General features: G+C 35.6%; 1 protein-coding gene across 2 annotated transcripts in view; it reads right to left on the reverse strand.

Moving 5' to 3' along the window:
* Positions 1 to 7,394, reverse strand: part of Kr (krueppel) — a 17,685-nt gene extending 10,291 nt beyond the window's left edge. For both annotated transcript variants that reach the window (XR_001940987.1, XM_018550610.1), the window contains exons 1-2: positions 7,379 to 7,394; positions 223 to 891 (exon numbers count right to left, since the gene is read on the reverse strand). Coding sequence is in view for 1 of the 2 variants with exons in the window: in XM_018550610.1 (XP_018406112.1) it covers positions 223 to 860 (638 nt within the window). In the remaining variant the exon portion in view is untranslated. The remainder of the gene's footprint in view (positions 1 to 222; positions 892 to 7,378) is intronic.
* Between the last annotated feature and the right edge of the window lie 5,412 nt (positions 7,395 to 12,806).

Here is a 12,806-nt window from a genome sequence, read left to right on the forward strand (position 1 = left end):
TATATATATATATATATATATATTACATATATATTGTATAAATAGAGCGCCTAGCGATAATTACTTTATCGTGCAGTTACAGGTACAAACATCAAACACTTTTTCTCTCATAAAACGTCGTCTCTTTAAATTGATGTTACATGATGATTTGTTTCGCGAAGATTTTTATCTGTCGTAATTTGGAGAAATCGCGAGAAAAGACGATCGATTGCGGAGGCTTACCTTTTCTGACATTCTCTGCACTGGAAAGGCTTTTCACCCGTATGCGTGCGTTCGTGATTCTGGAGCACATGCTTGTATCCGAAAGATCTCTGGCACACTCCACAAGTGAAGACCTTATCTTTGCTATCCTTCGTCGTCTCAGGACTGATCGAAGGACTGATCGGGTCCGCACCTTCCGTCGCAGCCTCTACTTTCGATTTAGTGGGTTTCCTCTTCGCGGCACGACCTCTCCTCACGATCCTATCGTCATCGTTCATATTGTTGTTGTCACTGTTGTCGTTATTGTTATTATTGTTGTTGTTGTTATTGTTATTGCGCCGGGACGAGGGTTTCATATTGGGGGCTGGTGAAACTTCTGGCAGTGGGCGAAGAGGAGAAGGCGGCGAAGATGCGATTCGCGGTATCCAACTCCCGAAGAGATCCTGCGGAGACGGGTAGATCGACGGAGACACGGCAAGGCTGGCGTGTAACGATACGGGAAGTCTTGCGGCTGATAGTAGAGCCATACCCATTCTTTGATTAGCAGCGATCAGCTGTTCCTGGGTCATCGGCGGTAATCCAGTCGTCGTCGGGTCGAACATAGAAAACATCCTCTGCGGTGCGTCAAGTTGAGTGCTATTCTCGGGATCTTGCATCATGCCCAGGTACTGACTGATCAGGAATCCTGGACTTAATGGAGAAACATATACATACACACATATATATATATACGTTAACTCGTGAGAGTATAATTACGCGTAAAATGATTACGCGGAATAGATTACTTTGCTAAAGTATCTAAAAATTTGGCTAAATACTGAAGGCAATTTTGTTGGGTCGTTAAAATAATCACGTAGCAATCTTATCAGGTGTGATGAGCAACGTTGTAAAAAGTTTCAACATTCTATTCTATTACTTTGATGGTCCGACAAATTATTTTCGGTATCTATCTAAATTTTTAGATTTTTCATGCACTAAAACACATTTTTTATCATTTCTACCTTATGTATATGGAGTAAAATGTAAATGTACGGATAATAATTTGGGAAATATCAAAAATATCCGTCGGCCGTTATACTATCGAAATAATTCAGTAAGATTAGCGTAAATGGAGGGTAGATATGAGATGATTGCATGAACAATCTCCGAATCCAAAGACTTCCCTCCCTCACTCTCTCTCTCTCTCTCTCTCTCAGATGCTTCCCGCGCTTTTTCCTCTCTCTTTCTTTCTGTGTTCCTCTCTTCTCCCTACCACTCTCAACTTGCCCTCCCACACATGTCGCTCGCACGTGAGGTGAGGTTACTGGATCCTCCTCCATTCACTCACACTCTTGACTACGCGAGAGTTCATTCATAAAGCTTCGGCTCTCCACCTACGCGTCTACGATGTACCGCCTCTTTGACTTTGAGGCCAACGACTTTATCGGCGTGCATGTACTCATGTTTATCAGAATGTCGAGATCGAAAGGAACATTCGTCAATAAGGCTGTGAATTTGCATGGTCATAATTTCGAACAGTCAAATTTTAATAATTGAGCCTTTTTTTCTCTCTCATCTGCACTATTATCTCAGACTGCGACATCAGAAGCAAGAAGACACATAAAAAATTCTTGCAAATTATATTTAGATATGCATGGAGAAGGTAATATACGGAGCAAAGTTATGAAATGAAGATTTAGATCTTGTGAAAGGTAATACCTCAAGGAAATTGTGGAAAGAGATAGTTAAGGAGTTGAAGAGGAGAAAGGAAGATATGGAATAAGAATACAGAACAATTATGAAAAATGTAAACTCTAATAAAAAAAAATCATAGTTTTTTAAATGCAAAAAGCATACTTTATTTTTGTTATTTTTTAATGGCACATTTGGTATAAGCGTTTCACTATAAAACTTAAAGTAATGTAATCAAAATTAAAAAGAAAATTTTTTTTAATTTAATATTATTAAAATATTATAACATATGCATCAGTTATCTTAAACTTAACTTTTAGGGATAAGATAGTCACGGTATTACAAATTATAACGTCATGTATATTTTATGTTGAAGATAAAAGAGCATGTAGCATTTTATAAAATAATAAATAAAACTTATAATTTCATATATTGAAATGCACCCTGTATAATTATATGTAACTTAGTTGTATACTTTTGTAGCTTTCACCGGAATTTTTTTCAGGGGTAAGGATTTGTAGACCATATTTTGATCCATTGCTAATGCCAACGTAACTTAGTTTTAATTATAAATATCCAAGGTGGGGAGCATTAATTCTGTCTACCTGGAATACTTCCGCTATTTTTAGAGATATGGAATAATTTATTTACTCTAATGTTGTACAGCATCAAGAGGGGTATATAATACCCTACTAATGATTTTTCTATGACTGAAAGCGTTTCAGAGATTTCAGGGGTCAACGTATTTTTAATGAATTTATATAATCTTTTTTTACGTAATATATGATTCCTCTAGTTATTCTACGTATAAAAACATTAAGATAAAAGTATCGAAAAATAAATAGTGGTTGAAATATTTATAAAATGTATAAGATAAAAAGGCTCAGAGTCGAAATATTTATACTTAATTCTGTCACATGTTGGCATAAAATGTTAAATATTATCGTAAACTATTATTTTTTTTATGAATCGAGTCATTACTCACCTCATTAGGTGAATCACAATTGGTGTAAAGAAAATAATATAGTCGCTTATCTATAAAAATATCCATTTTGTATATTTTTTTGAAGCAACTATATGTATTTTCTTTATACTAATTAATTCATCTCATTATCTTGTTCACATAAAAGTATTAAAGTATATTTATCAAAATATTAACAGTTTTACAAGATATTCAACATTTTATGTCAAAATATGCCAGAATAAAGTATAAAATGTCTCGTAATTTAAATTACACCGATTTTTCTTATACCTCTAGCTTAATACTTATGCAGAATAATTAGAAAAATCATACTACGTAAAAAATCACATAATTCCATTTAAAAAATGGAGATGATATTGAAATTTTTGAAGCGTCTCCACTCATAGGAAGATTATTAATAATATATTATACCTTTCCTGATGCTGTATTAGTTTCAGTAAATAAATTATTTCATATTTCTAAAAATAGCGGAGATATTCTAAGTGAACAGAGTTAGTGTTTCAAATTATATAATAATAATGTACATAGTAACATAAAGATTATAATTTTTAAATTAAAGAAACCAAAGATTTCTGTATTTTTTAAAGATACAATGTGTGTGCGCGCGTGTATGCGTGTTTTACTTGGTTGTGAACCGTTTTTCCCGAACTAAAACGGAAAGAGAGCCGTATTTATAAATAAACAGTGAAAACGAAAACACAAATTATAGGTCACATTACAATTTACGTATCTTTATTATATACACGTAACGGCAGTAATTTATTCAACATTATAGGTATAGCTTCTCTTTTAGTGGATACACGCAAAACTTTGCACGCAGTTGAAAGAAAAAAATATCATAATCTGTTATAATTAATTTCTAGATGTTTTTTTTTTTTTTTTGACAAATCGGCTATATTGTTTGTGTAAGTATTGTTTCGTTGAAACATATTATCTTAGAAATACACATATTTTGCAAAAACTTTTATTTTGTATTTTCTTGTTTCTGATGCACAATCTAAGATGAGTGAACAGGAATAAACAGACAATTGAATTACTCGTTTAGGTATTATAATAATAAAAAAAAAACTATATATTAAGACTGTACTTTTTTAAATAATGTAGATATGTGAAGGATGTGACGTAAATTTATATCCTCAGATTTACGTCTTTCGTTCCCTGACAAATGTGTGCGATTAATTCACAATCGAGCGGACACCGGAACATAGGTTGCCGCAAATCCTTTTTCGAAAGTCAGAAAAGGTTTCTTCTTTAGAATGCGAATTGACGTCACAGGCATCTTTGTCAGTTAACATTTAGAGGTTTCTCTTATGTAATCCAAAGGGGTATTTAACGTATGCGAATTCAAAGGATACTTCAAAGAGCGTTCAGGCAATCATTCGCAAAAGAAAAACACTTTCGAATGTCTTTCCGAGCCTTTTTTAACGAGATAGAATCGCATAAGGAGACGATAAATGATAAAAATCCATGTTCGATTGTTGCAGGCTAATCAATAGATTATTTAGAGAGTAACGTCGGTTTTGAATCAATAAAAGTGCGTACGGTCTCTTACTCCCCTTTCTTCCCACTACCCTAAAATTCTCTTAACGGCGATCCTTTACAGCCTACAGTCGCCGTTTCTTGGCAACGCGACGGCAGGAGTACCACCCCCGCTTGCGTCTACTCCCTAATTGGTCGCAACCCTTATAGTTTTACTTTACGTGAATACTTTCTCTTGAAGATAATGCATTTTTCTTGGACTAATACAGGCTAAATCTTAAATTAAGCCGTATGTTTCTATTTATTCATTTCGGATCTCCTTTAATATATCACTGAGATTTCACAAATTAATGATATTGTAATACATACATCAATCAATTGCTGAATTTCATGTCGCGAAAATTAGTCGAAGATAGTAATCCAAGAGTGTAAAATTAACAAAACGTCTCAGTATTTGGAAGAATACTTAAACTATTAGTGTCGAAATTAAAATTGCAATTGTCATACTAATAAAATATCCAGTTGTGGTATAATAGTCAAGTATGAGTATCTATTGCGAGTTATTGTGAACTTGTGAACTTACACTGGATATTTCATCGACTGTACGGTTGGAAAAAATGTGTCGAATTTAAAATATAAATCGTACACCCCAAACGGTCAACTTAAATTTTTGAATTAATTTTAAACAAAATAAATACGTCAGAAGATTACACAATATTATTAATATTAGTAAAAGAATAAATACAAACATTTTTTATACACAATAATCTAGTTCGTATTAACTTTAATCACTTGATTTAGATTTATTTCTTTGAAATCTGTATATTTTTATATTATATATGAATTTCGGCTAAAGAGAGACAATTTTCGCAGTAAACAAAAATTTGACACAATATCGTATGCGAAATATTTGCCAGTCGCAAAAATGGTGAAAAATGAAATATAACGAGTTGTTAATTTTTTGAATGCGAAAATTACAATGTCGGCAAAATTTACGTTAGTTGTTTTTTTTTTTCTTATTCCCGGTCTTGTAGACCTTTTATAAGATGTTCTATTGTCGGGTTGTCGTATTTTTACGGTTCATCTTTTTCGCACAGCCTTGACTCGTTAAAAATTTGAAAAAATGTGCTGCCTGCATGCCAATATTATATATCATACCAGTTTTCTAACATAATCGTATCTTTTTCTCTGTAACATTGTTTTCAAATGTGGTAAAAATCGTAAAAATTTCCTTTCTTAAATCATCTAATGTAATCCTTGTAGAGATTTTTTGAGGGCTTATACATATTTCATATTTTCTAAAAATATATTGTATTGTTTTGGACGACGAGGGTCTTTAATCCTACAATATATTTCTTTTCCGTTGCTGCAGAATTTTCCTTCCTACTTTTGCCAAACGCCAAATGTATGTCTATTTCATCACTTACATGGAAAAAAATTATTTATTAAAGTATCTGAAAAGTTAGCTGCATACATATCTGACAATAATTTTATTCAACCAGTAAAATAGGACGTTTAAGCTCTGGTTACTAGAATGCCAAAACTTTTTGTAGCAATGCTCGTTATAATCGAAAGTCCTACCTAATTATTTTGCATAATTCAAGAAAATTATTTTTAAATTTATATCTATCTAAATTTTTAAATATTTCAGCAAAATTCTTTCCATGTAGCCACAGAAAAATACTATACGTAAATAATGATTCGTTTGAAGTGTTTCAAGTGGTTACATATCCACAACTCTATCATTAGTTCACATCACAAACATCAAACTTATTCAAAATATATTCTGAATATATATACTAGTTTAGTTTAATACTTGAATCAAAAAATTGCTAAATTAAAAGGAATTAAACTTGTTTATCATATAAAGTCGTTTTGATTAATTTTGTAATATTAAAAAAAAGTTAAGTATATTTTAAAATTATTACTATAATAAGAAAATATTGTTTGTTAAAGGTAACTTAAAACAAAGAAAATAAATTAAGCAATCACTTTTCTTAGCGTTTTCTTAAAATAATGTTTTTCTGTTTATACAAAAAGTGCGTGCATAAGCTAAAAAAAAATAGACCTCAAGTCTAGTTATTGGAATTCGAATACCACCGTTAGATCTGATGATTTAAATACCTAAGACTAGAAAGGTCGAATCTCACCGGTTTAAGAGTGCGATTATGGAGACACAAAAGGGATCGTTACGAGAGAAGGAGAAGCGTGCCGGGCATTCCGAAGCAGTGATTATTTTTAGACGCCGCGCGTCGCGTCGCGTTGCGTCGCGTCGTCGTCGCTTCGCGAGTGATTAGCGATACGGATTTCATTTTTTTCAACAATCTCTATCCTTCTCCTTTCGCGCCGGGCGATTTAGCTTGGTTTCTCCTCCGGAGCCTATCGATGTTTACGATGTGTCACAACGTACGTGCGTTGTAGATGCTTTTAGATTCTGGCGATATGCCAACAAGTCGCACGACTCTTAAGAAACTACGAAATTGTTCTCTCTCTTCCCGTCTTCCGCCCTCCTCTCACCCTTTCTCGCGCTATCTATCTGTTTGTTTCTATATATATTAAAGCGCCGACGCACCACCTACATTTTCACTTTCATTCGAGGCCAGACATCCGGCAGATTGTTGGATGAAAATAAAAAAAAAGAAAAATTGTGTGGCCGATGTAATAGCATTTCAATCATGTGTACGACAGACTTTTTACAAAATTTCGCCAGAAACAAGTTTTTAAATGGAATTTTAGTAGACCCCCGGAACCCCTCCCGTTTGTGCAAAGAAATAGAGTTTAACAGTTAAATACTGAAAGGAGTAATGTGTCTTCTTGGTAAAAGAAGAGAAACTAAATATCGTTAAGTAACGTATTGTTCAAAACCGAGAATAGTGTACATTTCTAAACACCGAATACCGCAAATTTATTGCAATTTTCTCTAACAGAAGGGTACAGCCCTTTCTCTACGGTGACTAAAGGATACGTGCAATTTTCATGGCTTCGAGTCAGTGCTATTTTCTTTATGCAATTCTACGCCGCCAAAGAAAGAGAAAGGATAGATACCTGAGTAAATCTGCACTTCGTTCGTACGAGACAGTGCCATGCTACGATCGCCCATACGGTTGTTTCTCACTTTGACATTTCGCCCGCTCTTCTTCCTCTTCTGGAGCACAACGTGATCACTCGCGGCGGCGAGATGCGGAAACGGCGGTGCGCTGCCGCGACGCGAAACTGCATCAATGGCGCGATTAAAACAAATGTCGCGCCGTCAGTCGTTCCCTCGTTTGTTTCCCTCGTAGATGCACCCGAGAGGGATATTCAGCGAATATCAGCACATCCGGCATACATCGGTACGTCGAGGTACCGACGTACTGTCCAAGTATATCACGAGCAGGGGGTTCTCTCGGTTGATTACTACCCTATTAAGTGTATAACTGGACGAACGACCAAAAATCCTCTACTACGATCGCACTATACTAAACGAGCGATGTAAACCTCGGGCTGACCTAACCCAATACTAAGTGACAACCGAGTCGCTCGCTGGTAGTCAAACATCCATCCCCCACCCCTGCCGCCGCCCCACTACGACTGTTCCCCCCCACCAGGCATCCACGGTGCGCTACCCTCTCGAATAGCAACCCCGGATGCGCGAGTTGCTGGGACGTGCGGGTTAGTCTGTGCACGGAAGATGGAGTACGAAAAGGGAGAGAAAAAGGAAGAAATAGGTATTACGAAGGGAGGGAGGGAGAGGGAGAGAGGAGGCAGACGGAAGGGAGGGGGAGAGAGAGAGAGAGAGAGAGAGACAAAATGAGAATGAAAGGGAAGGACGGAGCGACGTGACAGTGCGAGGGGATGATCGCCCTAGAAGATGGTTGGAAAGAGAAGAGCAGAGGGTGAAAGAGATGTTATTGCGTAGAAAGAGCAAACGCGAGGGAGGGCGAGGGGCAGGGTGAGCAGAGTGAACCTGCGACCGTGATCTTTAAGGGTAGGGGGTTGGCGCGTGTGGAGAGTGCGTTTTTTCCCTAAGGAGGTGAAGGAGAAGGTGGGAGATCGCCTACTCTCAGGGAGGTGGGTGAAACGTAGATAAACGAGAGAGATCGGTGGCGGTGCGTTTCGATTCGAAAGTCGCACAAAGAGTAGGATCGCGGCTTCTTCTTAGAATCGCGAAATTGCGAAAATCGGGGAAGATGTTTGCACTCCGTGATTACACCACAATTAGCGCTGTTCACTTTTCGATCTCGCGTCTTTCTCGGGAGGACTGCTTTTACTCCGCGATGGATGCGTATACTATATTCGTTATTTAATGCCTGCTGAATGTACTGCTCTCGCTTTGGCGATATTGACAGTTTCACGCATGTATACCGCCGAGCTTTTTGCAAAAGTTCGCCGCGGTTGTCAATATTTCAAATGCGGTCGATACGAAAATTGCGCGGCGATACGTCGCGTCCAGAGAATCTTCGAGGTCGCGCGAAAAAGTAATGTAACGCGCATAAACAATACACAAGTATTCTAATTGAGGACGAAAAAAAAGAAGGAAACTTTATCGGTAAAATCATCGATGAACAATCGCTGCCTCTAGTAAATAATGATTAACCGATTTTACAAATAACCGCGATTTTAAAATCTTTTTTTATTTATTAAAAACATTTCTTGTAATTTTTTAAATTTTCCATGTCAGACATCTTGGTAATAATTTATTAAGCTGAACTTTGGTTAGGATAAAAAATGTTTATCGCATTTTGGAAATTAGTTATAATTTAGATTACAACTCAAGGCTGAAAACATTTTTCCTACTTTAAATATTATATATACATTTTAGCTTGCTATTCTCTTGTACGATAAATCTGCATTTATATGTAGACTACATTTTTTCTTTTTAAAGCTGACATAACTTTCTCTTCTTTTCTTTAATTGTCAAAATCTAGATTTCGTAAATTTCGGATACCAAGAAACAATTCTATTGTACAGTGTGAAGATAAATTTTTTAAACGAGTTTGTTTGTGTGGTAAGGTTATATTGTGAAATTTTAAGGAAAGAAATAATATAGAGATTATAGGCTAATACTATTTATTAGTTTTTATTGAAATAATTGTATGTATATAAACATTGATCATTCAAAATATTATCAATGTCGATAAATACACTTAAAAACTAAAAAATAAAGCCAGTCTTTGTAATTTTATCTTCAGGTATACCATACCATATATGTTTCTTATACTGATGACTAATACTTGTTCTATAATAAGTTATTTATAGTGTTAAGACTTTTAAGATGTCAGTAACATTGTTACCAAATTGACGATCAACTTAATTGTTTTTATATTTATTTTAAATTGTGATAACAATTATAATGTAATTATTTTAGTTTCAATTTATGATTGTAATATTTCAAATCCGACAGTAATCAGCGCGCAACTTATATACATATAATTAAAAGATATATTTAGTATTTATATATAAAGATATTATTAATCACCAAAGTTTAGCCTCGTTATATTAACTCTTTCTTTACTTAATTGATTTATTTATATATACATATAGTGATGTAAATTAATTTATTATAAAAATTAAAATTAATTCAATTGCACACGTTTTTAAGTAATGTTTTTACGAAACTATTACACTTGAAGGAAAACGTAATCTCTTTTCGTCGTAACTTTTTATATTTAAAAAAATAACTTTGTTTTTTTATTTAAATGACTTGTAGATATTCAAATGACATAATTACTTTTGAAGTTTATTGACCGTATAGTACCATTATGCTGTATTAGATAGTAGTTCTTTTGGTACACAGAACAAATATAATTTGTTTAATCAAATTTGCCGAACCACAAAAAGTCCCAAATTAACATCTTATGTCTCAACATATGTGATGTTTGAATTATTTCACAATCATTTGAAAATCACATTTTAAAGCCTCCAAGTTAAACTATAAAGTTATAAAAGTATCAACGTACTCTTTTTAAAATCATTTACTAATAAATTATTAAAAAAATACCTGTAAAATTGTCTGCTACTAGCAAAACAGCAATGCATCTTTTACGACGCAGTGAACACTAATGGCCAGTGACTATGTTACAACGTCTGAAAGGACTGTGAAAGAATGATTATGACGACCGTAGAATGCCAAATGTATAGAAAACTTCTTGTATCTCGATATATATACGTTCCATAATCTCGTTTTCTCTATCAATATCGTCCAACTAATAATCTAAAGTCCGTAATCACATCTCACCTTTGCCTTCACACAAATGCTAATTTATCTTTCAAACTGTACTATACCTATATATGTAATGTACTTCCTAACTTAACGTTATCTCGAGAATTAACCGCGCTGTTGTCCTCTTTATCGAATGCATATATCTTACACGTTACATTACTGTCAAGATAAGTTGGAAGCAAAACACGATTGTCAAGGGCGAAGAATGCAATAGAGAGTTCAATAAACAAAGAAAACTGACTTGTGTGCGCTATGATAACGGTACGCTCGGGGGGCCACAGGCAGTGGAGAGCTCCCGCTTTTCCACTATTTCTTTTCCACAAAACCGGATTCGACTATACGATAACCCCCCCCCGGGGGTTGTTTCGCGGGGTGGAGAGAGAAGAGGAAGGGAGGAGCGGAGGCGAGAGTGCACGCGCGTGCAATCGCACTCGGCTCTCTCACCTGCTCGCGCACGCCGGGCGCGCGTAGCGCGTGCCTGCAGCCCGAGAGCTCACGACACACAGTCATCACGGTTATACACACGCGCATTCGGCGGCGATAAAAAAGTGGAAGAATGCCCCGTCGGATCCCGGTGCGTACACTGGGTGTCACGCATGCACGCGCGAACGAGCCCGTGCGCGCGCGCGCCCTTCGTGCCACGGCACGAGTATAAGAGTGGCACGCATACGACCACATGTCGCTCCGTATATTGGCGTCACCCAGGACACGCGCATACATGATATGGATACGCACACGTGGGTACGAGGATGGTGCGCGGCACTCCACCCTGTCAGCCGCCTGTCGTCGCCGTGGAGACAAGGACGGAGATTCGGATGAGCGAGAGAGAGAGAAACAGTTGAAAAAAAAAAGAGCCGAATGCACAGGGGTGCAGGATCTGGGGCGATTGTCGAATTAGTGAGTCGGCCGATCCACAAGAGGCTCCTTTCCGTGTTACCGAAAATATCTCTCCTTTTTTTTTTTTTTTGGCCCTTTTCTTTCGGTCGCGTTTATCTCCGTTTGCAGATGCGTTGGATCGGAATAGGTAGGCGCAGATCGAATTTAATTGAATTTTACCGAATGGCGTTTTTGCACCGACTCGATGGATTGTTGTCGCTCGAGTTTATTTTTTGTCAAATACGACAGTTTCGAGACAATTTTAACTATTTTAAAATCGATTTAGAATCGCGCTATTTAGTGCAGAGACGATACTGCCGATTTTCGGATCGTGTCGAGCTGACAATCGCTCGAGTGACTACCAGGAGATCTCTTTTTGTTCGATGAATGTCATAGGTTTTGGGAATTTTCGGACGAGGGGTGGCGATGAGGCGGGACGCCTGAAGTGAGTGCCATAACACGAAAGTATTTCCGCATACAAACCTGACAAAATATTATGAAAAACTACTCTGGCAAACAACACTGAGCTCTATATAATTCTCGAGGATCTCGAAATGGATAAAAAAAGGAATTTTCTTTTTTATTTTGCTCATTTTCATTTATAATAAAATATTTATTTTTTAAAATTTAGGAACGCATTAAATTTTTATATATTAAGTATCCGTTAATTTAAAGTGTAAACGCCTGAATTTTATCGAACCTTCATGAAGAAAGACTCTCAGATTATATTCGTTTACTTTTATCATTTTATAGTGACACTATTTTTTTTATATATAATATAAAATACTTTATATATATAATTTTTTAATAAAAATGTATATTTAATATTGTTTTATATATTTTAACAATATTGCTAGTTAATATTTAATAATGTTTAACAATATTAAGTATCATATAAAACAATATTTTATATTTTATATATTTTTGAATTGAGTTAAACACAAATGTTTTATATCGTGCATTTTTTATCAAAGTATTAAAATGATAATTTAAAACTGTATGCTATATTATTGGTCTTGATTCTAACAGTTTGCGAAACAAAGTTGTTTTCTTCATGAACAGCTTTCAACACTTTCAACTATTCATTCTTGCTGACACGAAAAAAGTCTGCTCATAATAGGCATCTCTTGGTCATTATTCCATCTTAACCCTTGATATCCGTAATAAAGACTTAACCCTTAGTGATTCGTAAAAAAAACAGATTATTGCTTGGCAGGTCATTGTGGGATTTCAACGGGTCTTTAACCCTTTCGTATACCTGCTCCACATTCTTTCAGCATCCTTTACTTTACCTAGCGGTATAAGATGTCACATCAGCAACATAATCTCAACAAACTACAAGTCGCATAGCAGGTTATCCTTTCAATATTTTGAATGTGTAACATTTTGAAATAT

This window comes from Cyphomyrmex costatus, unplaced genomic scaffold (genome assembly GCF_001594065.2).
Source record: "Cyphomyrmex costatus isolate MS0001 unplaced genomic scaffold, Ccosl1.0 scaffold124, whole genome shotgun sequence".
Classification (NCBI taxonomy): Eukaryota; Metazoa; Arthropoda; class Insecta; order Hymenoptera; family Formicidae; genus Cyphomyrmex; species Cyphomyrmex costatus.